The sequence below is a fragment of the Corticium candelabrum genome, chromosome 5 (genome assembly GCF_963422355.1).
Source record: "Corticium candelabrum chromosome 5, ooCorCand1.1, whole genome shotgun sequence".
NCBI lineage: Eukaryota > Metazoa > Porifera > Homoscleromorpha > Homosclerophorida > Plakinidae > Corticium > Corticium candelabrum.
This window is the reverse complement of record NC_085089.1, coordinates 7,061,552-7,087,874: the sequence shown is the minus strand read 5'-3', so window position 1 is coordinate 7,087,874 and position 26,323 is coordinate 7,061,552. Positions and strand designations below refer to the sequence as shown.

Genomic DNA, 26,323 nt, shown 5'->3' with positions numbered 1-26,323 from the left:
TGACTTTTTGTCCCAAACTTCCGGTTAGTGACGTAACTGATTAGATAAATTACGTATTTTTGTTTGTTAAAAATTTAAAACTCTTTAGTCTTTGACCGATTAGAATGCATATTTTCCTAGAAACTTTGTTAAGAAATAGCTGTGTTGTTGCAAGTTCATCGCAGCAAATGTGCATGTGCATGATCTAGTCGTAAATGGAGAGAATATAAATTAAACTGTACAGTACAAACGAAGGGCTGTGTTTGCATGCAATAGATGCTTTGGACTTGAACATTACGGCTAGCGAGTTTGTAAAAGATAGTGAACAGAGTCTTCGCATTTGTAGTGACATTTTATCCAGTTAAAATTGTATCACCGGAATTATTCAATATTGAATAATTATGTAGCTAATCACATTATAGTCACGTGATAAAGTTACACCTATTAGCGCGCGTTATGCTGAACCACTGTATGGTGTCCCTGTCAAATTAAGCTATTGCTACGGCATCGTATTGATCAGCCATGCAACCAGCAAACCATCCATCAACATAATAGATACTTCCAAACAACAACCCTGTGCCCAATTTCACTAATTAATTAAACACCAGACTTTGAAACCAGTTTATGTATACTACTGATCCTGCATGCACCATCAAATAATCAAAACAACAACCATGAGTCCACATATACGCAGTATGACAAATTAATTACAAAGGACATCAACGACTACTTCCTAATCAGTATTGTTCGGCCATCATCAATACTACCAAGGATGACCAACCAGTGAATGGATGTGTACCCTGTCCACGACCACTTCCATCGTTGTACGACTCCCAGACATACCCTGTTCTTACGTGTTCCAGGTATACATTCTCTATAATATTCTTCCTTAATTCTTGATATAATTTCAAAGCTTTTGATTGATATGGGCCATCGACGTGTCCGTAATAATGTAGTGCCCTCACTGCTAAGTAGTTCATATTCATCCAAATCGATCCTCTCCAGTACGGTGGATCATGCTCATTGTTCCACTTGTTGTAGTAACTGCTATTCTCTGCTAATGACCTTAGACCGTAATCTGTCCATAGCAATTCACGATGACTAAGTTTTTCTAATAGAGTTCGAAGTTCGCTGGCATGTGGATCCAAGATCTTCATAAACAACGGAAACAGACTGACGTATCCAAATACTGGAACACAATCAACGCTCCATTCGCTTGATGACTTGACAAAACAATTACCATAATCACAAAAGTAATTGTGTGTAGGCGACCAATGTAGTTCTTTTAATTTCTGATTATCAGTCAGCTCATCGTGCAGTTGTTGATATTTGTGCATACTTGTATCACCAATGATGTCGGATACGTTTGCCATTACAGCTGCAGCCAAAGCAATCCAGCAGCGAAGATCCAGGTGCCGTTCAATGTGTGATGGGTACAAAGACCGAGGATAATCATCAAGACCGGAAGCGAGAGTCTTTGGATTAAATCTTACTTTCCTCATCTTTTGATGAGATTTTATGTCAGTTCTCCCTCTCCAACGGTACGTAAATGGCACGTTTCCAGCTTGAGTATACGTATACCAATCAAACCACTGCTGAAGTCGTGGATACAAAACTTTAAGAAACTGGATACCGTTGCTAGTTGATTTGAGTGCATTTAACATTGACTCTAAAGTGAGGAAGAATGTTGGTGGATTGGCATGGTCCGCATGTTGCACAACAAACTCAGCTGGTACTCGGCTCTCAGCTTCGGGCCCGAGAATAAGTTCCCTTGGAATCCATCCATTGATATTCATGAGATCCATCCAGTGAGCAACAACATCCATCGTGATGTTTATATCCCACCTCTGAAGTACCAGCTGGTGAAAGCCTTCGTCCCATAAAAACCCCCGTGGAAAGAACGATCGTGATGGTACAGCCGTGTATAGCGAAAATGGACCGTAACTGGCAGACTCTTTCATATGCCCAGCTTTCACTTTAGAACTACCATGAAAGAATCCTATGCCACCGACTAAATTACTAAAAATGGATTTAGCAAATGTTATATGTCTTGCGCTAAATCCTTGGTCTGATAGATGAAAAATGGCTTCAAACTTCTGATCAAAGTTGTCCTTACGTTTTTCCAGCTCAGCTTCAAATGGTTGATCAAATTGTGTCACAGTTGATAATTTATTTTTCTCTGTTTGAAACATGATGTCATACTTAAATGGAAAAGTGGTTGCAATCTGTTGCACAACAACGTGTGGTGCTTTGTCCGAATGAAACATTTGATAACCCGTCTTTGACAATAGTCCAAACTGATGAAACACCTTGTTCACTACATCAACTAGGTTATGTAGAGGTACACCTCTTGTCTCAAAGTAACTAGACTTATGCACGTTGTTAGGAAGAGTAAAAGCAAAACTGCCCATATCGTGATGATATCCTTCAATTGTGTGCAATGCTCCATTAAAATCAGTCACAGGTTTAAGTGAGTGCCTGTCGCCTTCTAATGCTACATAGAACATCACCACAAATTGTTTTTGTATCGGTAGTTGTGTTGCTTCACTACTGATTTGAGCCTTCCACCAACCAGCACCATCTTCATCGACAATAAAATCCGTCTTTATAGAATACATGGATTCCACGATCTCTTGAGTACCAAATGAGTGACCGTCATGATGAGTCCATCCAAACCTTTTTAGTCCATCCTCGTGTCTACAAAAATGTCTGACTATTACCTCAGACGGTTTACGTTGATCATACTCTAACCACATCAGTCCAAAAACAACAGAGGTAGGCAAACGAGGACGCAATCCAAAATAAACGTGAGGTCTATATGAGCCCCAGAACGTCTGGCTAGTCCTCTCTAGTAGTTTGATGTTTGGTGATGCCAACATTTTGGGCTCAAGTGAACACACATTGGGAGACATTGCACCAGGAAACCAGATCCCCAATGATACAAGAATGTAGGCCGAGAGACAGAGCAATAAAAATTGGAGAGAAACATGGTAAACAGGATCTAAGATCGTCATCACCCAAGGAGGTAGACTGGCAGCCAAAAATGACTTCGTGGCTTTCTTTGATCGAGCATGTTTGTGTTCACTTTTTGCAGGCTGCACCTGACCAAGCAGACCGAATAAACAGACATACATACCAAATATTCAACACGTAGAATATTGTTTGCGTACTTGTCGATTTTTGTGTTGTCTTCCCATCACAAGTCTAATTTGTACGAGTTCAGAGCTCCAAGCAAATAAAAATTGGCCAACCGTTAGACGTCAAAATTGAAGACCCACTGGACGGCAACGGATCTAGAACAAAGAAAAAATTGCCATCTCGCTAGTCCAAACGTTACCTTGTTGTGTGAATGTGTTAGGATCTCGCAAGAACACCTCAGTTTTGTATCCAGAGCCTCTGACGCCCACGTGCACGAGTAGATACTTAAACACTTATTCTTGCCTCTATCACGTGAAGGACAGAATTACTGGAAGCTTTGACAAACTGCTGTTTCTATTGCGCTTGTTAGTTCGTACAGCGTCGAGTTAGGTTAGTTAGTGTCGACTGAAAGAGAGCAACGGGACTCTCAATTCTTTATGGTCAAAAACCCGTATATATGAAACATTGCACGTGCCTACGTAATTTGATTCGCCCATTTTTATCGTCTAGTAGGTCGCAAGTCCTCCAAAATAGAGTCAATTAAATATTACTCTACGTAGGCAGAAATAACATTCGAAAAATCGTGGCAAGATTGTTTCAGACTGCGCACGTGAGTAAACTCTAGGCCTAAATAATCTATAGTTCAGCAACATGAATTCCTTTGAGCTTAATTAGCCTCTACAACTCCAGTGCGTGGACTGTGAAGGTTGCACCGTTCTAGAAATCTTAGGGTCGTGTGTGTGTGTGTGTGTGTGTGTGTGTGTGTGTGTGTGTGTGTGTGTGTGTGTGTGTGTGTGTGTGTGTGTGTGTGTGTGTGTGTGTGTGTGTGTGTGTGTGTGTGTGTGTGTGTGTGTGTGTGTGTGTGTGTGTGTGTGTGTGTGTGTGTGTGTGTGTGTGTGTGTGTGTGTGTGTGTGTGTGTGTGTGTGTGTGTGTGTGTGTGTGTGTGTGTGTGTGTGTGTGTGTGTGTGTGTGTGTGTGTGTGTGTGTGTGTGTGTGTGTGTGTGTGTGTGTGTGTGTGTGTGTGTGTGTGTGTGTGTGTGTGTGTGTGTGTGTGTGTGTGTGTGTGTGTGTGTGTGTGTGTGTGTGTGTGTGTGTGTGTGTGTGTGTGTGTGTGTGTGTGTGTGTGTGTGTGTGTGTGTGTGTGTGTGTGTGTGTGTGTGTGTGTGTGTGTGTGTGTGTGTGTGTGTGTGTGTGTGTGTGTGTGTGTGTGTGTGTGTGTGTGTGTGTGTGTGTGTGTGTGTGTGTGTGTGTGTGTGTGTGTGTGTGTGTGTGTGTGTGTGTGTGTGTGTGTGTGTGTGTGTGTGTGTGTGTGTGTGTGTGTGTGTGTGTGTGTGTGTGTGTGTGTGTGTGTGTGTGTGTGTGTGTGTGTGTGTGTGTGTGTGTGTGTGTGTGTGTGTGTGTGTGTGTGTGTGTGTGTGTGTGTGTGTGTGTGTGTGTGTGTGTGTGTGTGTGTGTGTGTGTGTGTGTGTGTGTGTGTGTGTGTGTGTGTGTGTGTGTGTGTGTGTGTGTGTGTGTGTGTGTGTGTTCTTTGCTAGGATGTTAGCAAAGAATAGATCCATTCTCTCAAGTGACATCGACAAGTTTCAACGTTGGGCAGAACACTTTGTAGAAGTGTCTAATTGTTGCTCATCAAGCTGCCAGTTGGATACTGATGCACTACCCGACATCATTGCTGCCACACCATCTTACAGAGAACTATTCCCAGATGATGAAAACTTGTCCCAGCCCATATCTGAAGATGAGATTCCGGTAGCTATCGCACAGCTCAGAGATGGTAAGGCTCCAGGAGATGATGGCATATCTGCTCAGTTGCTGAAGTTGGGAGGAGGCAAAACCATCTGCTGGCTCACTTCACTGTTCAACTTCATCTGGAGCAGCGAGAGTATCCCCTCAGATTGGTTGAACCACCTCATTGTCCCTCTTCACAAGAAGGGAAGTCGTTCCGAGTGCGACAACTATAGAGGCATTGCCCTCTTGAGCATCCCCAGCAAGGTTTTTACTCATGTTATACTGAACAGGATCAACCCAGAGCGGAGGCCCTCTTGCGTGAGAACCAGTGTGGTTTCCGCAAGGACAGAGGGTGCACCGACCAACTCTTTTCTCTCAGGGTGTTGATGGAAAAAGCCAGGGAGTACCGTCATCCTTTATACATCTGTTTTGTAGTCCTCCGTAAGGCCTACGATTCAATCAATAGAGCAGCTCTCTGGTCTGTTCTTCAGTATTGTTACCACATGCCATCTAAGCTGCTCAAAATCATTGAAGCATTGCACAGTAACACTTCTGCCGCTGTAAGGACCTACGGTAAACTCTCAGATCATTTCTCTGTTTCTAGTGGTGTCAAACAGGGTTATTTGTGTACTTGCTCCAACCTTATTCAACCTCTACTTTTTCTCTGTGATTCGACTTGACAGTACTGATCACCAACCAGATGTAGGTGTGTGCTTGTCATATCTTCTGGATGCTGACCTGGTAGGAAACAGAAAAGAAGCTTACATCAGAGGTGTCAGTGTCAGACCTTGAATATGCTGATGATATGGCATGATATCTGATTCTTATGAAAGTCTATCCTCCTTGCAGAAATCTCTGGATTTGTCTTGCCATCACATGGGGCTTACCATCAATTACAAGAAGACCAATCTCCTAGCTGTCCTACCTGGAGCTGATGCCCATTCTCCATCTCCCATTTCTTTGCATCCTGATTGTGATCCAATTGAGGTGGTACCATCCTTTCAGTACCTTGGAGGTTATCTTTCTAATAATTGCTCCATGGATGTTGAGATATCAACACGGACAACCAAAGCATCTCAGTCATATGGATCACTTAATCGCATCCTTTGGCACCAGAGAAAGATTAAGTCTAGTACCAAGCTGAACATCTTTGCCTCTGTAGTTCTTTCCACCCTTTTATACGGTTTGGAAACAGCAGTACTTCTGGAGCCACAGATACATCACTTACAGAGCTTTGTGATTAGAAGCCTCCGCTCCATCCTTGGAGTGTCCCTATGGGACGGGAAGAGAGACACCTCCATCAGAAAGATAGCAAACCTACAAAGAATCTCCACCATGCCGACACAGAGACGTCTTCGGTTATTGGGTCACATCTTGCGCATGGATGAGTGTCGTCTACCAAGGAAGCTTTTGGTGTGTGCATCACCCCAAGGTAGAAGTTCAGTTGGAGGCCAGAGAATGAGATGAAACGATTTGGCACCGAGGGATTTAAGGAATTGCAATCTTGATGGGGTTTGGAGGATACTAGCAGAAGATAGGAATGAGTGGAGGAATCAGATCTGGGCTGCCACACAGGAAGTAAATTTCAAGAAGGAAGAACAAGAGAAATACCGCAAGGATGAGCAGAAACGTTGCCACAAAGAAAGGCAAACGACATCAGAGTTTGCTTTACACCGCAGCTTTGATGGTTGTGGATTTACTGCTGTAAATCATGCCAGCCTTGTAAACCACCAGAGACAGAAACATGGTCAGTCGCTGGCTAGTCAATGTCAGTACTGTCACCAAACATTCCGCCAACAAGGCCTCCACAACCACGAGCGTTTCTGCTGTCAGAGAACATCCACTCCTCCGATATAGCCTATGGTGACCTTGGCCTGCATCGTTTCTCATTGGAATGAACGCAGCGTGAAGTGAAGCGAAGTGAAGTGTGTGTGTGTGTGTGTGTGTGTGTGTGTGTGTGTGTGTGTGTGTGTGTGTGTGTGTGTGTGTGTGTGTGTGTGTGTGTGTGTGTGTGTGTGTGTGTGTGTGTGTGTGTGTGTGTGTGTGTGTGTGTGTGTGTGTGTGTGTGTGTGTGTGTGTGTGTGTGTGTGTGTGTGTGTGTGTGTGTGTGTGTGTGTGTGTGTGTGTGTGTGTGTGTGTGTGTGTGTGTGTGTGTGTGTGTGTGTGTGTGTGTGTGTGTGTGTGTGTGTGTGTGGCGCAGTGGAGCAGATGGCAGAGCGTTGGTGATGACATCCGGGATCTTGTATTCCGTTTGTTTGATCCTGGTAGAGGCGCAGGAGTATAAATGAGTACCTGGTCATTGACTGGGGTGGACATGACTGCTGGCTTGGCAGCAACATCATGCAGCAGACGGGTGCGTGTGAGCCTTGGTGTCCAGTCTCAGAGCTGCGCCATAGTCAGTGCCCCTGAATGACTCTGGCCAAGCTCCAGGTGGATTGTAGCGCTGGCCCCAAGACTCCACGTAGCGCATGGAGCCCCTGTCTCTAGAGGCAGGGGAGCTATCTCCACAACTGACCTCAAGGTCGACGTCGAAAGACGTGGAGGGCCTAGCATTTGTCCATTGTGTGTGTGTGTGTGTGGGTGTGTGTGTGTGAGAGAGAGAGAGAGAGTGCGTGAGTGAGTGCGTGTCCGTTGGCCTCCGATATACTGTAGAAGATACGCCAAAATGTGCGGAAACTTAGTACGTCAACGGTCTGACATTCGAGTCACAATTCGAGCAACGCGCGTTAGCCTCACACTTTACGTACTGTGCTTCATGCGCTGTTTATTCTTCACTTGTAACGATCGACAAGGCAATGCCCGGAGCTCAGACACTATTGCGCTGCTTTCTTCGTACTCGGAGGTTTGTCTACAGAAAGAAGACTAGGATTATGACGTGGTCGGTCGCCTCCCTATTCCTCATCTCAATCGTCTGCTGCTTGCCTCGTTCCAGCTCCAGCATGCACAACTATTGCTTTCCAGGCGGTGTCTGTACGAGCAAGCCCTTGAATGCCCGTCGTGTTCTCGATTCCAAGCTAATGATGAACAGAAGTAGAATTGAGGAGATGCTGTGGGGTTCCTACCGTCCCCACGTGTACTTTGGAATGAGACCACGCCTGCCTACCTCAATCGTGGCTGGCATTTTGTGGATGATTTATTCTACTAAGAATTCATCTAAGCAAATACAAAATGCTCATCGAAGACAATCTGGCCAAATACGGTTGGGTTTATCACGATGGCAAACTGTTTGGGTCGCAAGAGATTATTGATGGAAATTATCGACTGCAGACTGATTTTATTAAACGTCCCGGGGGAAACTTTGGTGGAGATTGGACTGCTAGAATATCTGGCAAGGCTCTGGGTCAATTGGATAAATCATCTGGGTTTTCTTTGTTTTTCTATGTCGCAAATGAAGGCGAAGGTCAGTTGGTACCTGTGATAGGACGTGATGGAAAGTTGACTGGAATCGATGGCGATACCGCCGAGCTTGGGACCTTCCACTTTGTTCTCCCTCAACTGAACACTGTTACAAGTGGGTATCTAGCAGGACGAATGAATCGTTTAGACTACCTCACAGACTACCTCAGAGACAACATCAAACAGTATCATAGTGAAAACAATGTCACGTTGCTAACGATCAGAGAAAAAAGTGTGAAAGATGCAAATCTCATCGTGTATCAGTTGCATCTCGATTTTCCTTTTGAGGTCGACTTGGTGTTCAAGAGTGACAGTTGTAGCAGGAAACAGAAGAATGAGTTGTCTGGTAGTGTCTTTACCGAGGAAATGTTGAACCACAAAATTAAATTTGATCAAAGATTTGAGGATACGTTTGGCTTGAAACAAAAGGGATTCGATGATTCTTACATTTCGTTTGCACGTGCAGCATTGAGCAATCTTGTTGGTGGCATTGGCTATTTTAATGGACGATCGTGGGTCACGTCTGAGAATGTAAACCAGACTATGATGTACTTTCCGGCACCGTTGTACTCTGCAGTGCCTTCGAGGTCATCGTTTCCTCGTGGCTTTCTCTGGGATGAAGGTTTTCATCAATTAATTGTTAACAAGTGGGATCCCTTCATCACGGAAGATGTATTAGCTCATTGGTTGGATCTCATGAATGCTGACGGCTGGATACCTAGAGAACAGATCCTCGGCCATGAAGCTCAGTGTAGAGTTCCGTCCGAGTTCATTGTACAGCATGCCGAGCATGGCAACCCACCATCATTTTTCTTGACGTTTGAAGCTCTGCTGGCTTCTCGACATTTGAAGCTCTGCTGGCTTCTCGACAAGGAGACAGGCACATCAGTTTTCTAAAAGTTGTCTTTCCTCGTTTACAAGCCTGGTTTCACTGGTTTAATCAAACTCAGAAAGGCACACGTCCTACGACATACTACTGGAGAGGCAGGACATTTGATCTACGAGTGCAAGAACTGAACCCCAAAACACACATGTCTGGGATGGATGATTACCCACGAGCATCGCATCCGTCTGACATTGAGAGACATCTTGATCTACGCTGTTGGATGGCACTCGGGTCCAGAGTAATGGCAATGATAGCCAAACAGATTGGCAACCCAGTCTTCCAGCAATATCAGCGAATGGAACGTCAACTCACAGACGAACTTCTACTGAGTTCTCTCCATTGGTGTGAAGACTGCAATGCTTTTTGTGATTACGGTAATCACACAAGGATGGCATACAAAACTATACCAATTCGAGTATCAAAACAGAGAACAGTCAATTACACCGTGATTGTTCCACAGAAAGCCAAGCCACAGTTTGTCAATGAGTTTGGATATCTAAACTTATTCCCACTCCTTACCAAAATCCTTCAACCTTCATCAACCAAGCTGGGTGTTCTCCTATCACAATTGGCTAATGTAGAACTTCTTTGGAGTGATTATGGGTTTCGTTCAATCAGCAACAGAAGCTTTTTCTATGGACGCCCCAATACACAGCATGATCCGCCCTACTGGCGTGGTGCCATCTGGATCAATATTAACTATCTAACCATGAGGGCTCTCCACTACTATGGCAACACAGAAGGTCCTTACAAAGACCAATCGCTCAAGTTGTATCGACAACTGAGACACAACATCATCGAAAACATGGTGAAACAATACACACGCACAGGCTACATTTGGGAAAGCTATTGTGACGAAGCCGATCGTTTTAACTTGCCGATCGGACCTCTCAGTTGCCTCAGGAAAGGAGAAGGAAGAGGGACACACCCATTCACTGGATGGTCGTCTCTCATTCTACTAATAATGAGTGAATCCTACAACTAGACGAGAGTCAACGTCGTTTTACATAACAACTCTATAATCTATTTAAAATCAACACATATACAATACATCTATATTGCTATTGCAATATTTACAAAGATATAGAAGAATATGAGCTGCTCTACGTATGTGCAATAATTACGAATTTGTTGCTCTGCAGATACGCATCAGTAAACTCAAAAAAGCATGAACTGATTTGTCTCAAAACAATATACAAGTTACTAAACAGTACTCTCATCTGATAGATTCCCACAAGGCGATGAGATTGTCAAGACCCCAAAGATAGCCATCCTCGTGATTTCCCTCCACCCATGGACTCCTGTGATCCAGCGTTGTTTTACCAGGTACCCTCGTTGTCTTTCCAAAATCAATCATCCAAACCCCAGCATTACCAGTTTTATCAAGAACAAACAGCAACGAACTTCCAATCAACTAAATAACAGAAAAACCACTTTAGTACACTGTAACAATAAGTAATGCAGATGGTAACGATTCTTATGCCCACAGGTATTGCTGATTGAAATTCTATCATCAGACTGATTTTGATGGTATAGTACGTTTAACATGGCATACCGCAAATGCATCATATGCTATACGTCGACATCATGCACATCAATTCTCTCGCAATATTTCATACTGTATACCATAGGATTGGTACGTTTTGAGAGGTTAAATTTGTTGCAATTTCTAGCCTGCAGCTACTACAAGATTTAATTTTAATTCATTTTCTTGTATTTTCTAATGAATGAATGTCGGTCACATTGTACAGTAACATATGTTTGCAAATTTTAATTTTGCGATCCTTAAAAAATTGCAAATCGCAATACTAGAAATACCACAAGCCATTCAAATCCTACGGTGTGTGTCGCATTTAATCAGACAACAAGAAATTCAAGTCAAAGATTTAGCCAAGCCAATGTACACAAACGTCCATGCTGACACTGTTCATCGTACATCAAGTATGTTACACAACAGTACATAACCACTATATACCAAGCATCCACAGCAGTCACACATCTAATCGTAATGCTGACCTCGTGTGTTTTGAAGAACGACGACGTCTCTAGGCACGTTCTCATGTCTCGTAGTCGTGTTAGTACTGACACCTGGATAACAAGACCAACTTTGGAGTATATACACCTCTTATCAAAGCTTGAGATAACAACTCACTGCAATTCAATTTTCTAGCATATTCTAGTTGTAAACACTGTTACTTCAAAATGCCGAGACACCGAAATTAGTGCTACCAACCGCGGTCAAGTTAATTAATTAACAACCATCAGAGAAACTCCTACAGTGTCGTCACTCTGTTCGCACGAATAACCTACCCTGACTTCAATGTTTCAAACTGTGACTCGCGTACACAAAAGCATAACAGACCACACACTAAACATGACATCTGCTAAATTCAAACAAGAAGTAATCTTGATTTTAAATATTTTCAATGCAGCCGAGCTGCTTCCTCATTACTGACTGACTGTCCGTTGTCATTCTACAAATCGGTCATCGTAAGGATTGCCCGAAATTGTCATGTTACTTTTAGTTCCAAAACAGCTTGTGTTGCCATGGCAACTGACTTCAGACATGCCATCACAGATTCTAAATAAATAATCTATAATTTCAAGAATGAGAAAAGTAGCCCAAACCTTTCTATATAATACATTTCATGCATACAAGCCTATCATCATTCGACAATGTCTACAACAGAATAGCCAGGTTGTCAAATCGAAATACTAGCTCGCCATCTACTAATTGAGGTATCCTTTTCCAACCCTGTCTCCACAACAAATAATTGTGTTACTATCAGGCACATAACATACCCGAGTATCGGAACTGTTACCGCTGAATTTGACGAACCAGCGACCGACGTCCGTTGGATTCTTCATGTTCCTAAACTCCTTGATATACGGCTTTTGTCCTGGTAGCTACACAAAACATTTCAACCCACAAATTGCTTTTTATCACCTTAGGGATCCAACTGTCTATCGCGACCTTGATTGCCTCGATTCGATATCCATATCTTGATGTCGTTGTGATGGTGTCTCTCCACTGCATGTACCTGGCTTTAGTGATTGCTTGCTTCTGTCGTTCTAGACCGGTAGGAGCTCCAGGGTCAATCTTCATCATTTTCTCATATAGGTCCTATGAATGTATTACAACACATTACCATCATTTATTACAACAAAACTCACACCTGCAATTTATCTGATCATACAGCTCAAGACAGAATGTTGTTTGTTTAGATTTAAAAAGGCAATACCGTACCTACTTGTGTATCACCATGACCCCATTATCCCTCAAGCCCCCATCCTGACTTTAGCCCAGGGTCTGACATTTTCGCACCTAAGCTCCACTTAATTGTTGTTAATTGGCATCCAGATGACGAGCTCCCTGACCATTTTCCTTTCAGAAAAGTGAACTGAAACAAGAAGCTGCACACTCATTGTATACTAACTCCAACTCTGACGTAGAATTTAAAGCTTTTAGATGAGAGGATTACTAGTGTGTAGTACAGGTAATAGCTAAAGTTGTTCTAGCAGACTTGAGTTATAGTAATTAGTCAAACACTTCTGTCAATTGGCACCTAAAGGTGTCATATCCTCCAGCAAGACCCCTTCTCATACTTCACAGACTAAGTTTAGGTGATAACTAAGTCATGGGGGTGGGGTGATACAAGAGTATGTTTGAATTGCCCATCTGACCTTCATTGTGACCCATCATTTCAATTTTGTCATGCATTTGCTTCAGGCTACGTTAACTTTAAGTAATTAAGTATCATATCCTTAGCCTTTATATATGATCACTTCTACTATTCAATGAACTGTATCTTGTGCACATGCCAAAAGAGTTCACACAGAAACTAACAGTGACACCCTCTTATTACACCTGAAAGGATTAATAATATGACTAAAAATTCACATGTTACACATTAGCATTCCCAGCAAGACACCAATCTTGTTAGCTACCTACAACACAATCAGCTCCAATAATCTATAACAACTTCCTCTGTTAACATGATCTAACCTCATTCTAATTTGTAATTTCTTTTGTATACAGTAACACTAATTGCATTGTAGACTAATTGATGCTATAAACCACAGAGACTGAAATTCCTACAGAATTAGGCACAACAAAGGTCTAAAGATTGGCAGTCCATGCATTGTGTCTGTACAAAGTCGACGTGATTAGTTTAACATACTGAACGGCAGTATAATACAGTGTGGTTGCGTTTCAAATCACAAACAAAATCATTGCTATTGGCCTCACTATAACTCATCATTGCAGATATGCATATTAATTACAACAACAGCTCATGTAAATCGACACACTAGATTTACAATTAGCATATGTACTACCATTATTATCATTACAATGGCCTGTAGTACATGTACATAGTGTGTGTGGTCTCCCCAAATATAAGCACAAGACTAACCTCGATTAATTAAAACTAATCAATTAATTAAAAGCATAGCTAATTGAGATGTCCGTAGCAGTATCATCCAGTTCTGGTTACAAAACAAAGTATAAAATATGATCCTGTATCTTATTATTTGTGTAACTTGTGTAAATAAGTGCTACCATTACTAGACTGACTCTAATACCCCGTTTACACGAGCCCAGTATTCCAGTCCGCACTTACACGACACACTCAAGCCAATGGGCAAGTCGTTACGTGCGTTAGTTACTTGAGATTGCCATAGCTTGCATTAGCTCACGTTTGCAATGGACAGAAGCCAAGCTGCTCGCGTTTTTTCTCTATGGCTTTACAACAGTCATATTGAGAAATGCATAGGTCACATACGAGACGTCGTACTATTCATAAAAGATGCTTAGACGTAGGTCTATCAGCAGACGACTGTTGCAGCAACAGAGTTCAAAAGCTAAATTTCTTGCTCATCTTAGTCGCTCCACAATTGGATAAGACACAGAGTCTCCATCTCACTCCACGCCACGCGTTTACACGATGTACTTGACCCAAGCCAGCCCGGGGTGGCCCGCTTACAAGTGCTTGTGTCGGAGTATAAGTGTGTGTGTCAGGTGCACTGCTGTGTTCAGTGTTTTTCGTACAATACAATACAATTTACGCATCCTTAGTTGCAAGTTCGGACACCTGGTCGCAAGCCAGGAGTTCTGGTTGTTAGTAGAATGGGTAAGTGATGTCATTCAGACCTTTTTTCAGTACATACATTTCACATGCGTTTTAAGAGACTGTTAGCTGTAGTTTGATTTGAATCAATGGGACTGCCATCACCACTTGACTTGCAGTACGCTATAGATGTCATATGATATCTGTAGAAGAAATAAAAGTATGAAAGCCAATCTACTTTGTCACGTGGCCAACCAAATTATAAACTATAGCGGCTGCAAGTCGAGGGTTGCCTATGGAAATCTGTGTGTTATTCTACAAATCTCGAAAGAACGCTGAAAAGTTACGTAACCTTCATACAGGTCTATACAACAGACCTATCAAAATAAAGCACAAACACAGCCACTGTCGACCGCTATATCCCAAAAATTCTACAAATTATAACACTGACAAATTACCTCCAGTCTTTTATTGTAACCAGCCAATCCTTTGTTATCTTTTATTATATATTTAGCTCGACAAAGGATTCACTAAATGTGTACACTCGATTCTGTAAACATTTAACTTACTGTTCTATATCCTGGCATCGTTCTTGCTTTCAGGAGCTCGTCCTCGAGGTATGTTCTAAACACAATGTATAGTGAGTAATCAGAACACATTTTTATATGGTTTTTATATACCGAATTCCCATTTTAACATCCATAACACTGGGATCTTCAAAACTGGCCAGTAGATCCTGCATTCTAACATACACTACCAAAGAATCCACTCAAACAAAGGGCGAGAAAATCAGCTTTCCGTATTTCATACTCTCTCCATTCTCTTTCACTTGGCCATAGTATTCTGGCACGTAAGGCTTAACGACATCTTTCATCAACTGAGTCAGACAGTCTCTCTCCTTTGGAGTTTCTCGCTTCAAGATGGTGCCTCCATTCCCAGGCTTGAAACTACCTACAGACAATCAGCACACATTTTTGATATCCCTAAATAGACCGCATGCATGCTATTAATAGTAGTATTAACCTTCATGACCAGCGAGTTGAACCCAAGGATAGGACCGTTTGTATTCTTGAACGAACGGTGACCAGAAGACGACTTGTCTTAGAAGGTTCCATGTCCCTTGCTTCAGGGATATCATTCAAAACACGATAAAGTCAGACGAGTATGTTTGGCAAAGTGGTAGCTACAAATTAGCTCTCAGATTGTTGTAGATAGCCATTACAGCCACCTTTGTCACTGCGCATGCGTTGCGTTGCTTGTTTGCAGTAAAACAAGAAACAAACAATTCAACAAGCAAACAAACAAGCAAACAAACATTAGTTTCCAGAGTTTCGTTAGCCAATCAAAATTAACCATTTTCAAGCACTACTTTTTCGACATCTAAAACAATTCTAGTCTTACCCGTTTCACCAGTTTCCTCTCGGACGCCGAACATGGAATGTCATCAGACATTAGGTCATCATCAGTGTCGATACAGCTCGACAATCCCGACTGCGAGCGAAAATCGTCATCTGACGGATCCGTTATCCGTTCCGACTGCGGATTTTGACGACAGTCAGTGTGACCCGACGCTGGCGCGGCCGACTCTCGTGTCACTCTCGCTGTCTTTGCGTCAAACGTGAAGGCGACGTCCGAGCACTCGGGGGGTGACTCGCCGTCCGATTCCATCGCTTCGGCCATACTCACCGACGACACGACCGACGAGCTGCGAGACTTTGTCGACTCGGTGGAGCCGAACGCACCGTCGTGACTACCCGGAACACAAAGCATCTGGTTATTGACTGGCACAGGATGATGACCGGTTAGCGACTTCTCATCGACCATCTCTTTCAACACCTCTATTCGTGTTGATAGATGTCCGCTGTCGTTCAGACACGCAGTCTCGTTCGACACCACTTCGGCTCCGTTCATCTTTCGAGTTCCCATCTCCATTGCTCGGACGGTCGGCAGTGCGAGGTTCCAGTGTCGACAAAGCGGCGTGAATACGACTCGGAAGACGTTCTCGCCCGGCTGTGTTCCTTCTGACGATAGGGCCTCCCTACACTGACACCTCTGACCGACTTGGAGTGAACGGCTGGTTGCCTGTTGACAAACGTAAACCTCCCCGTCTGTTTACAAGACCCGCTTTCTCACCAGAGTGCGAATAATCGTAGGGAGCACCGTCTCGTCAACTACCTAGAACTCGCCGCTTTCGAATTATCTTCAACTGCTGCTGGTGGTGCAGATACGAGATTCAAGTAGAACATCGCGCGCATGCGCAATCGTGATTCTATGCTATCTGTGTCGATGGATGCGAACGTACAAATTACTGCCGATCGGAAAGAGGTTGACGCACTTTGGTTGGCGAAGAAATCGATTTGCATGTCTCTGTTCTAGATTGACAGACGCATATCTGCTTTCATACTTCAGAAGAGGCAAGAGAATGAAGTTCGTAGTTTTAAACATTACTTCCCATTTCAACAACCTCCTGGTAAGATTTGTGTAGACACGGAAGCTGCCTGGACTTCCGTTCTCGGAAGTGACTACGAGGTCATGCTCTCGTGTTCTCGTTCAGCAGCTCGTAATTAGACTAATTGCTGTAAATTGTAGTGTCCGCTGAGCAGAGAGCTAAAACGGTCAATGTGTGTGACTAAGAAGCACCATCGACGTAATTTAGCATTGGCCACTGATGGTGTTCACTAAACAAACACGTGGCATGGGTGTTTTTAGCCTCGAAGTTCCAGACCGTCTCCCAAAGAAATGGGGGAAGGCCTGGATGAACTTCTGATCAAACCGAGTTCGGAAGTAGGCGTAGTTACGTAAGAGAAATGGGAGGGTTTTAACAGTCAAAACACCTCTTTAGATAACAGCACTATCCCACCCGATGTGACAATAGGAGATTGATTACTATACTTTAGAGGTGTGTCTAAACAAGGTGGTGGTAATCAACTACGATGGCGGCAAATCTGCAGCGGTCCGCTGTTCGGGATGAATTGAATAAATTTCGAGAGCATTGGGTGTTGTTTCAAAGGCACGGTCCAGTGCAGTTTTACATCACGAAAGACGCACGTTTATGCAATTAATTAGACCCGTCTGTACACGCCTAATTGTGGAACGCTTTTGCCAGAACCCATTACAGAACTCTTGACGTTCATTGGCCGCCACTTTAATGGCGGCAGCTTGCTGATTGGCTGACTCGGATCACTTCCCAACTCGGTTTGATCAGAAGTTGATCCAGACCGTCTCCCATTTCTTTTGGGAGACCGTCTGGAACTTCAAGGCTAGGGTGTTTTATATAACAAATTTGTAGGCATGCAGTTTGCTGATAAAATAAAACAAACGATGGCAGCTCATAAAACGTCATATTGTAAAGGACGCTAAGAAACACTGCCCTCACTATCAGGATTTTGAATAGCTGAACACATCATAAGCATAAACTTAATTAGAAACATGGTGTCGATGGGTAAGGCCTAAACCTTCACAGTCTATAGTTGTTAGTGGTTAGCTGAGCTTCTCAAGCATTGCTTATGCTAGTAACTGGTTGCCTTAATGGCTTAATTAAAACTACTAATGAACATCACTAAAAGTTGGTTGTAAAGTGCAGGTAGGAATGGATGAGAAATGATGATTGCGTTTTAGTTGAGGGTACTAGTTTTATGTATGCTATTTTTATTTGTCATGTATTCAGGTGAGCCAACTTGTGCAAGAACGCAATGTCAATGCATTCGAAGAATAGTGTGTAGACGGCAGGCAAATGGCAAGTCAACAGAATTCCTTTTTATATTGTACTGATTGAGTCATAATGTACTCACTGGTAGATTCTGACCAAAGAGATACTTCTACAAAAGAGACAGAAACCAATGCTGAATCAACCGGAGGTGAATGGCCAAATGGCATTGAAGAGCGATTAAGAAACCTTGAACATCATGTTGCATTGAAGCCTGGTTTGTTGTGGGAAGAGTATTTGCTTGATTTATACAGTAATAATCAGTAATGTGTGTAGGACAAGCTGTGCCGTCTGATGTTTATAGCAGAATTCAGAGATTAGAAGAGAAAGTTCTCTACTTGGAAGGACTGTCACCAGAGTATTTTCAACCAGTAGGGTAGACTACATGCAATACTGCGTTTTGCTTCATTTTTCTATTTGTTTCAGGATTTGCCTGGTCGTATTACTACTCAAAACTTGAGTAGTTTGTCACAGTCAAGTCAAAATGCGCTGCTTCTGTCGCATCATCCTGTACAGTATGGTGCACATTGCCAGCAAGTGCAGCAGGATCAGACATCAGTTGTTAATGACGACAAGGTATAGCAATACATACATTTCTCTGTGGGCACAAAGTTTGTATTTCTGTGTATGTACTCGAAATAAGAAACATTGGTGGGAATGTATTTTGGCGGTTAATTTGCTAAGAAATTGACGGACAAAGCATATTGGTGGATTTTATTTTGGCGGTTGGACATCGTTGTTTGATAACTGATATATGTCTTACCCAGAGGAGGTAGTAAGCTAGTGCAGTGCTACCTGGGCGGTCTTACTATTCACCTTCTAAGCTTTGTATTTGAACCACGTGCCTACTTCAGTCTGCTTTGAGCTACTGTGAGTGCAACATCCGGATACCCTCTGAGTGTTCGTGACTTTATTATAAACTTTCTTGCTTTTCTCGTGGTGGAAGCAACGCTTACGCGTTTTGCCTGGCACAAATCAGATGAAGTGGGGAGGTAGAAGCAACATTTGACGGATTTGTTCGACCATGCCTACTTGATGGATTAGCATTGCCACATTTCATAACTCCTACGATTTCGCTTGATATCGTGTCAAGCAGAATACGTGAAAAGTCGTACTATCTTGTACGTGTACCGTAGGCGACTGCTTTGCAGGTAGTGTGAACATTAGTCGCTGTCAGAATCCTAATAGGGTTAAAGTAAGGTTTACTACCAGTTGGAGACGTCTGACTTTACTTACTGTTTTAGCTAAAAGCCAAATTTGCTTGTAGGTGTTCCTTTAACACACGCTAGATTTCTATAACGACTTGTCTTGTCTCACACAGACAATGGAGAGCAAAGGTCCGAGAACCATGGAAAGACGGAACATTGTAAACCACTGACAGCGTAACCATGTGAAGTCCACATGCAAACATAAATTCACAAAAGCAGCTCTTATCAGTCATTATTTAGAGTACATCCAGACATACAGCAGCACAGAAACAAAGCAAACAATGTCTAGAGAAGACCAAATTTGCCTATGGGCGTTCGTTTAATGCAAGCTAGCTTTCTACCTTCTCTGTGTCTTACCACAAGTGATCTTGATGTGTTTGTGATTGACAGCTGTGTTCATGGCTTACATTTTCCCAACTTACTGCATGGTCTCCAACTACTGCATAAGCACAACAGTCGGCAAGCAAGGATTACCTACCATCTTGCTGATCTATGTGCCTGATGATGTTAACATATCCTGGAGGCCAAATTAATGGCTGATTTTATATTGGCGGTCGCTGAATAATTTGTGAATTTGCCAAAATAAATTCTCCGCCAATATTTCATCTTACACTGTATGTGATAATCTCTTTGCTTATATAGCGTGTAAATGGAGTTTTCCAGTTAATTAAAAAAAAGCAACATATAAATTTGGTATAGGTTGGTAAACCTGAACATACAAATGATGTGGCTGACTTTGAGAAAATCTATTAGTTTATTGTGAGATTTCACTGGTGGACAGAGATATACAATGGAAAGGGTTTGCTATACTTCACGTATGCACCTGAATAGTGTTGTAGGTTAGATTGTGCATACTAATAAACAGAGTCTGGACATGTTCAGTATGTTAGCTTTGTAGTCAGCTGGTGGTGTCTTCTCGCAACCGTGTTTGTCGCTGAATCGTGGTTAATGGAATAAAGGCAAGGAAACATATGCCACTGCTTGGTGCTTGCCTATAGCTAGTAAGGATGTTTCAACTCCTTGGCATTTAACATTCTGGTAGTACAATACACTGTTACTAGTCTTTCTCGTTTATTAACATTTCTTGTGTGTAATAGTGTGACTCTTACATAGTGGTGACTTTCAATTGCGTAGACTAGAACACTGTTTATGAATTAACTGATGTACAATGAATTATAGGACCTTTCTTTGGAGGAACTTGACGAAAGAATTTTGAAAGCACGTGAGGCATTACTGTTGAAGAGAAAGCAGCAGGCATCAACTTAGTCATGTTGATGATGAAATCTTTGTTGTCACTGATTTAATGCTAATGTGGCTAATACTCGTTAGCTTGTGCTGCATGGTGATTTTATGTGATAATGTGTAATGAAAGACAAACTGTACAGAGTTGAATATTTGGTTGGATGATTTAGATACAGTACCTTTTTTGGTTAGTTGTGTTTAGTTTAGCTTGTTTTACGATTTGATTACAACTCTATATGTTACATTTATTGACATTCTTATCACATGTCATCTCGAAAGCTGAAACAATGTATTACCATAGCAGAATGCTAAAATGGCCAGTGTGTTGCTGAAATTAAATTTATGTTCAACAGCCATAAATGAGACACAGTAATCTTCCAATGTCATCTGTTAGCAGGTAGTTGTATGTATTTTAAATGGAGAAATGCTTGCACATTAGAGAAGTGGAAGAAGAGAGGACATTGGCAGAAGATATGGTTTTCCCGAATAGATCTAAGCTAAGAAGAGTAATTGGAGCTAGTGTGATTAGAGCTACAACAGTGGAAGCTGTAATTGTAACCTTCATAAAATATTGGCTGATCATGGGGTTTAAACATTATGTCTGACAATGAACATGCAGTAGTTTCATAAAGCAGTTTGGAATATTGTAAGTCTCATGAAAAAGTCACATGAAGAACAACATGTGGCTACAGCAGTTTACTATCCCACTGTGAATGGTGGATGGTCAATGATGGAACCATGAAGTATTACATGGCTAGGATAAATCTTTCTGACAGGGACACATGTGCTGGATAATTTTTATTTACCAAATACTGTATACGTTTAGTCAATTTGTAAACTTACGAAATTATTCATGACCAGGGCAGTGCAACTAATTTCAACATTTTGCTATTAACCACATGTCTAGACATGACAATCACGTATGGATGTTTGCATTGTATTTTCCACTCTAAGTCAACATTTTATTGCAGTAGTAAGGTTACTTAAATTAGTCAATGAAAATGTACCTATAGTGTGTGTTTGATTCTAGCCACCCAATAAGTTACTCTAATTTTTGAAGACATCTTGAAATGTAGGCAAGCTCGGGCATTGTACGTACTGCATATTTGTATTCTTGTAGTCTATAGTCTAATTTGTTATTTGTATACCTAGGGTTAGACTGATGTCTTTTACAGTTAACTTCATCTTCTATTCATCTTTCATCAGTTGAATAAACTCTGCAAGTAGGGAAAGCCGGTTGCGAGATACCATTTTCAATTAGAGTGACTGTTGCAGCTTACCTCTAAAGTCTATCTGACCGTCGCCATTTGTATCGGCTCGATTAATCATACATGTCAGTTCATCGTTGGTCAGCTTAAACCCAGCACTGTACATTCCATGTTTCAATTCTTCTGCAGAGATAAATCCATTGCCATCCATGTCAAATGCTTCAAAAGCCTTTATCATGTCTTCTTCTCCCTGTCTTTGTTCCCTTTCTATTTTAGAAGTCATCACTCGGACAAATTCTTGAAAGTCAATTAAGCCATCTCCTACAAACATGTTTCAATTCTGAGTGTTGATGTTATCAATATTGATTGGCTCATATGATACCATTTGAGTCTGCTTGACCAATCATGTGTTTTGCTTGTGTATCTGATATTGGCTTTCCGATGGCATGGCAGAGAGTAGTCAGCTCAGTCCAAGAAAGGAAGCCGCTTTGATCTTCATCACACAGTTGAAAAAGTCTTTTCCACTCTAGTAACATTTTAAATAAGCACTGTTGTATTGTGCATACAGCACAGGTTTTGTGGTTAGGTCTTACTTGAGGTTTGCTTAAACTTTTGCACAGTGGTTGATGTGGTATCATTTAATTAAGAATGTGTTTGTCTTTTCTTTGGGGTTTTGTCACCGTCAGTTAGTGTGTTGGCATGTATAACATTGACACACACACACACACACACACACACACACACACACACACACACACACACACACACACACACACACACCACCACCACCACCACCACCACCACCAACACCACCACCACCACCACCACCACCACCATCACCACAACTCTGTACCACTGATCAGTGGTTGATATTTGCTAGTGTAAACTTGTTACTTAGCTTGATGTAGGCATACTGTACCAGTACATCGACTCTATTGTTTTTACATGATATTCATATCATATTCTGCAAATAGTGCCGCACGGGACACCATTTTCATTGTTCTAAAGTATAAATATGGGGCATTATTTGATCATGGAGCACAATTGGAGCGCGGGCATTAATTGTTTTAGAAGCACAGACTCTGGTGTTTGTTCATTTGCATGCCATCACGCTTCACAAATTTATACATATAATACATCAAACAAATTGTAATCTAATTTTACAGTCTTGTATCCTGGCTACATTCCCTGTCACTTGAAACATACATGCCTGGTCTGTAGCAAGGGTTAAGAAGAACGAAATGGCTGAATGAACACCCATGCAGATATAGTCTTCTACAACCAGTGAATGACAATCAAGATTATTTAACCCAGTGAATGTATCATTCTTGCATTTACCCTAGTAGAGCACTAATCGTGCATGGGGCATTTATTCTATTTTGTTTAGCTAATATTGGGTCGATCATTAGGGGTGTTATTTGGGAATGGGGCTCAGTTTGAGGTATTTGCGGAAATATGGTAGACTATACTTAGCGCAGAGCAGGATGTTTGGGTCTACTGTTGCAGTCTAGCTGAAGCTAATTAGATCCACGCAAAGACCATGCATATGCATTGTTGCTCGGCGTTTCTTCTCTACTATACACATGAAGGTGTTCTAGCAGAGATCCTTACTTCTAGTGCGTACTAGATGCCTCTAGGGTAACACCCTCAAATCCTAATTCTGTTCTAGATGCTAAACGCTAGACAACGTTATGCTGACTAGAATTATTGACTGAATTTGTGTTCACTCATATTTCTGTTTCTCTGTGTGTATTGTACTGTACAATTGAGCATGGAGTCTAGGATTGGATCACTGGTATATCTGGTGTACTGTACGTCACGCAATTCTAAGGTTTTAGTGTTGGGTACAGACAATCTACTTTAGTTAGGACTTACCTGCTTTTTCCTCTTCTTTCACAATGGTCGTTGTCTGTATCAGATGGAACCGGCGTGCAGACATTGGGAAAGATGATGCAAGTTGAACAAATTTGTAAATCTCTACACGTACAGTCACACATACTTACCATTGTGTCTAGATTGTTCTCTGGTAACTGAGGTTCTTTCAGTGTAGGTAGTTTGATGGGAGACAACGCGAGAAGCTAGGAGTATATAACAATGTAATTACATAGCTATTTCCTTTTGCCGGAAATTGAATGAAGAGGTGAAGAGGGTGTGAAGATCGAGCCATTACCGGGATGCTACTTTTGTACACGTCTGATATAGTAATATACACAATCTAAAGCGTGTGTATCTCATGTGTCATGCATCAGCGTGGTTTCCTTCGACTCTAGGCAAACGTCGATCGATAGCGTGAGAAACTAAAAAAAATAATTATTGCATCCAACTGTCACACGTTTCCGTAGTTAATCAATTAATCTATAAACAATTAACAAAGGCAATCCACACTTGATTAAAATTAACATTTAGCAAAACAATTTTAGAAGATTTTTGAAGCAAACGGCTTGCAGTATGAATCAACTTGCAGCTATGAGGTGCATGTATACCTAGCCATGGGAGGCTGAAAGTCTCATACGGGAACCGGACAGTGCCAGGCTCGCGTACAGTGAGTCTGGGGACGAGGCTACATGTACTGAAGATGCAAGTATCATGGTAAAACCGTGCAGCTCTATTGTATACGTAGCTGTGGAATATTCAATTAAGTGTCATTATGTAATCGGAGCACTCACACAGAAATTATATCTAAAACGACCAGATAATGGTACACTATAATATATGGGATATTGTAAATATATGGGAAATCGTACTACATGCATGCAGGTAAACTACATACTTGTTTCATTACTGGAGCTGGAAGTAAAAATAAAGAGTACGTTTCACAATTGCTTCTTCTTGATTTCAGCTCACATCTCACTATTGCTTCATCATTTGCACAAACTCTGTGGCAATTAATATTTATCTAGACATATTGGCGATTGTGTACAATTGCAGTATCTTACCTGCAAAATCAACTCTTCCATCGTTGTTCAAGTCTGCTTTCCTCATCATCGCTTCCAGTTCTTCATCACTCAGTATGTCTCCTATACTCTGCATGGCGTCTCTCAACTCTTCGCGAGTGATGTAGCCGTCCCCGTTGCTATCGAATGCTTGGAATGCTTTTGTAATCTCATCAATTTGTTCTTTATTTTCAAACCCACTAGCCATCATGACACAGAACTCATCGAAGTTGATTTGCCCATCTCCTAGAATTCACGAATATACATGCAATAGAATCGTGCATTTACTTTTTATTCAATAAATAATAGGCCTGCATACAAGCTATGTGAAATAGCTAGTCATATCGTGCTAATTAAGTTAATTCTTAGTCATACAGTACAACAACGTATCGTTTTGAAGCTATGACTTTGAGTACAGTACAAGTAGAAGGAATTTGCAAGGGTGGAAGTCGTGTGACCATATTCTATATACGTGTATTTTATGTACTATGTCATGGTATGTCTATTGTACTAAAAGAGTTTAAGAGTCTAGCGGGCTATCCTTTCTCCATTTCCGTTAATATAAACAGTATTAATTAAATGTAGAGTTTTATATACATTATCAAGTGAGGGATGATGACGTGCGGTTACAACTTGTCACTGTGAAACGTACTGGTGTGTCCTTTACAGCTTTGAACCACCTTCTAATTTAATATTAAAATTAAAAACAATTTACACAAAATTTTAATTGTATAATTTAATTAGTCGCGTGACTTGCCGGAAAGCATGTCCAAAGAGGTATTCTAGCACATCAAAAAATTATGTTAAAATGTTTATACTACAATCTGTACTCCTTTTTAGGCTAAGTTGAATACATATAAAATGTTTGCAAAATCTCATGCAGACGACTATGTGACGTTGCTTTCAAATAGTTAATTAATTAACAAATGTGAAAATGTGATCTTGTAATAGACTTTATAATTAGGCATGCTGTATAGTCACTCTACACTGTCGAACTCTTGCATTTATCTCTCGATCACTTTAGGATGCCGCATGCATGCAGCGGCGTGGAAAGCAGGGGATCGAGATTGAGTGGCTGAAACCAACTTTCTTTCTCAGTAGAGAGATGGTCCCAAGGCCACTTTTGCCAAGCTGTATGAGGTCTGGAGAAGCAAGTAAGTTTAGAGGTCTAGTTAGTATTATAGTCCAGTGGCGGATCCAGGATTCTTTGAAGGGGCCACATGATATGTCATGGAAGGCTATAGTCACATGCATCATCATGCACTGACACATTTTCAGTTGTCATCATTTAGAATGCTCAACGTTTCGTACCAATCTGCACACTAACTCATGTCTTCACTCTCTAGACGCTTCATAGTTCTATACGTGAGGCACCAAACATTGACTTTTACTCACATTAAATGACTTATAACTATTTCACAATACTATTAAATGTTCGGGTGTATCTCCACAAGTACTTCCTAGAAGGCAACCTCATAAAAAAACAAAAGCGGCGTGCATGCAGGCATTGGGAAGCTGCAATATGATGCAAACAAAAGTGTCGTATTATGCATCTTGCAAGCTAATCCGGAACAGAGCGTATAGCAGTACAGGTATAGTAATAGAATCAGTCACTGCATGCAATGGAGATCTAACAAGTAAACATAGCAACGAAATAGAGTACGTTCAGGTATGGATTCAAGTCTAGATCGACTGTATATCTTCATGAGTCTTACACAACAATAGAATTTAATATTCAACCGTTTGTATGAAATTTATACCAAAAGTATTAATATAGTTTTATTAAGTAGTATCTCACTGTCTAGATCGACGCTTGCTACCATCTCTTG

The 26,323-nt window shown here is 41.6% G+C and overlaps 7 protein-coding genes across 11 annotated transcripts in view; 3 read left to right on the top strand and 4 right to left on the bottom strand.

The window, feature by feature from the left end:
- Window positions 1-586: 586 nt before the first annotated feature.
- LOC134180375 (mannosyl-oligosaccharide glucosidase-like) lies at window positions 587-3,548 on the bottom strand. Of its 2 annotated transcripts, none has more exons than XM_062647523.1 (3): window positions 3,354-3,548; window positions 3,150-3,272; window positions 587-3,080 (listed from the first exon to the last, which is right to left on the bottom strand). In XM_062647523.1, the coding sequence occupies exons 2-3, from the start codon at window positions 3,174-3,176 to the stop codon at window positions 717-719; spliced, it is 2,391 nt and encodes a 796-aa protein (XP_062503507.1). In that variant the 5' UTR covers window positions 3,177-3,272; window positions 3,354-3,548; the 3' UTR covers window positions 587-716. The 2 variants fall into 2 exon arrangements, with proteins under 2 accessions (XP_062503507.1, XP_062503508.1); XM_062647524.1 differs by having other exon boundaries at window positions 3,421-3,525.
- A 1,106-nt stretch (window positions 3,549-4,654) lies between these two features.
- LOC134179660 (uncharacterized) lies at window positions 4,655-5,233 on the top strand. The gene has a single exon (XM_062646595.1). The coding sequence runs from the start codon at window positions 4,655-4,657 to the stop codon at window positions 5,231-5,233; it is 579 nt and encodes a 192-aa protein (XP_062502579.1).
- A 2,388-nt stretch (window positions 5,234-7,621) lies between these two features.
- LOC134180518 (mannosyl-oligosaccharide glucosidase-like) lies at window positions 7,622-10,115 on the top strand. Its single transcript, XM_062647692.1, is given in 3 exon segments — window positions 7,622-7,994; window positions 7,996-9,079; window positions 9,082-10,115. Coding segments are annotated over 3 exon segments (2,469 nt in total). The 5' UTR covers window positions 7,622-7,641; the 3' UTR covers window positions 10,114-10,115.
- Window positions 10,116-10,126: 11 nt separating this feature from the next.
- On the bottom strand, window positions 10,127-16,429 carry LOC134180519 (inositol-trisphosphate 3-kinase A-like). Of its 2 annotated transcripts, XM_062647693.1 has the most exons (9): window positions 15,599-16,429; window positions 15,221-15,320; window positions 15,008-15,148; window positions 14,878-14,950; window positions 14,767-14,821; window positions 12,103-12,252; window positions 11,931-12,035; window positions 11,145-11,216; window positions 10,127-10,542 (listed from the first exon to the last, which is right to left on the bottom strand). In XM_062647693.1, exons 1-9 carry the CDS (start codon window positions 16,127-16,129, stop codon window positions 10,345-10,347), a joined length of 1,425 nt encoding a protein of 474 aa, XP_062503677.1. In that variant the 5' UTR covers window positions 16,130-16,429; the 3' UTR covers window positions 10,127-10,344. The 2 variants fall into 2 exon arrangements, with proteins under 2 accessions (XP_062503677.1, XP_062503678.1); XM_062647694.1 differs by lacking the exon at window positions 10,127-10,542 and having other exon boundaries at window positions 11,207-11,883; window positions 11,951-12,035.
- A 29-nt stretch (window positions 16,430-16,458) lies between these two features.
- LOC134180515 (MAP3K12-binding inhibitory protein 1-like) lies at window positions 16,459-21,597 on the top strand. Of its 3 annotated transcripts, XM_062647689.1 has the most exons (9): window positions 16,459-16,522; window positions 16,574-16,667; window positions 17,865-17,933; window positions 17,995-18,120; window positions 18,180-18,274; window positions 18,330-18,479; window positions 20,291-20,333; window positions 21,384-21,425; window positions 21,560-21,597. In XM_062647689.1, exons 1-8 carry the CDS (start codon window positions 16,469-16,471, stop codon window positions 21,392-21,394), a joined length of 642 nt encoding a protein of 213 aa, XP_062503673.1. In that variant the 5' UTR covers window positions 16,459-16,468; the 3' UTR covers window positions 21,395-21,425; window positions 21,560-21,597. The 3 variants fall into 3 exon arrangements, with proteins under 3 accessions (XP_062503673.1, XP_062503671.1, XP_062503670.1); XM_062647687.1 differs by lacking the exon at window positions 21,560-21,597 and having other exon boundaries at window positions 21,384-21,526; XM_062647686.1 differs by lacking the exons at window positions 21,384-21,425; window positions 21,560-21,597 and having other exon boundaries at window positions 20,291-21,377.
- On the bottom strand, window positions 21,437-23,572 carry LOC134180517 (uncharacterized). Its single transcript, XM_062647691.1, has 5 exons — window positions 23,565-23,572; window positions 23,437-23,470; window positions 21,944-22,087; window positions 21,634-21,882; window positions 21,437-21,570 (listed from the first exon to the last, which is right to left on the bottom strand). The coding sequence occupies exons 1-5, from the start codon at window positions 23,565-23,567 to the stop codon at window positions 21,542-21,544; spliced, it is 459 nt and encodes a 152-aa protein (XP_062503675.1). The 5' UTR covers window positions 23,568-23,572; the 3' UTR covers window positions 21,437-21,541.
- A 649-nt stretch (window positions 23,573-24,221) lies between these two features.
- Window positions 24,222-26,323, bottom strand: part of LOC134180516 (calmodulin-beta-like) — a 2,436-nt gene continuing 334 nt past the window's right edge. The window contains exons 2-4 of the mRNA XM_062647690.1: window positions 26,293-26,323; window positions 24,498-24,740; window positions 24,222-24,437 (exon numbers count right to left, since the gene is read on the bottom strand). The exon at window positions 26,293-26,323 is cut by the window's right edge and continues 204 nt beyond it. Coding sequence (XP_062503674.1) covers window positions 24,412-24,437; window positions 24,498-24,740; window positions 26,293-26,323 — 300 coding nt within the window. The 3' untranslated portion in view covers window positions 24,222-24,411. The remainder of the gene's footprint in view (window positions 24,438-24,497; window positions 24,741-26,292) is intronic.

What these genes read in the sequence shown, in the direction of transcription:
- LOC134180375 (XM_062647523.1), bottom strand. Translation starts at nt 3,176, where the DNA reads ATGGGAAGACAACACAAAAATCGACAA. An exon ending in GACAACACAAAAATCGACAA is followed by an intron (nt 3,081 to 3,149) that starts GTACGCAAACAA and finishes CTGCTTGGTCAG; the next exon opens with GTGCAGCCTGCAAAAAGTGA.
- LOC134179660 (XM_062646595.1), top strand. Translation starts at nt 4,655, where the DNA reads ATGTTAGCAAAGAATAGATCCATTCTCTCAAGTGACATCGACAAGTTT.
- LOC134180519 (XM_062647693.1), bottom strand. Translation starts at nt 16,129, where the DNA reads ATGGAGATGGGAACTCGAAAGATGAACGGAGCCGAAGTGGTGTCGAAC. An exon ending in AGAGGAAACTGGTGAAACGG is followed by an intron (nt 15,321 to 15,598) that starts GTAAGACTAGAA and finishes ATATCCCTGAAG; the next exon opens with CAAGGGACATGGAACCTTCT. An exon ending in GATGTTAAAATGGGAATTCG is followed by an intron (nt 14,822 to 14,877) that starts GTATATAAAAAC and finishes CATTGTGTTTAG; the next exon opens with AACATACCTCGAGGACGAGC.
- LOC134180515 (XM_062647686.1), top strand. Translation starts at nt 16,469, where the DNA reads ATGCTATCTGTGTCGATGGATGCGAACGTACAAATTACTGCCGATCGG. An exon ending in CCCATTTCAACAACCTCCTG is followed by an intron (nt 16,668 to 17,864) that starts GTAAGATTTGTG and finishes TCATGTATTCAG; the next exon opens with GTGAGCCAACTTGTGCAAGA. An exon ending in CAGTTGTTAATGACGACAAG is followed by an intron (nt 18,480 to 20,290) that starts GTATAGCAATAC and finishes AATGAATTATAG; the next exon opens with GACCTTTCTTTGGAGGAACT.
- LOC134180517 (XM_062647691.1), bottom strand. An exon ending in TGGTCAAGCAGACTCAAATG is followed by an intron (nt 21,883 to 21,943) that starts GTATCATATGAG and finishes ACATGTTTGTAG; the next exon opens with GAGATGGCTTAATTGACTTT. An exon ending in CGGTCAGATAGACTTTAGAG is followed by an intron (nt 21,571 to 21,633) that starts GTAAGCTGCAAC and finishes CCCTACTTGCAG; the next exon opens with AGTTTATTCAACTGATGAAA.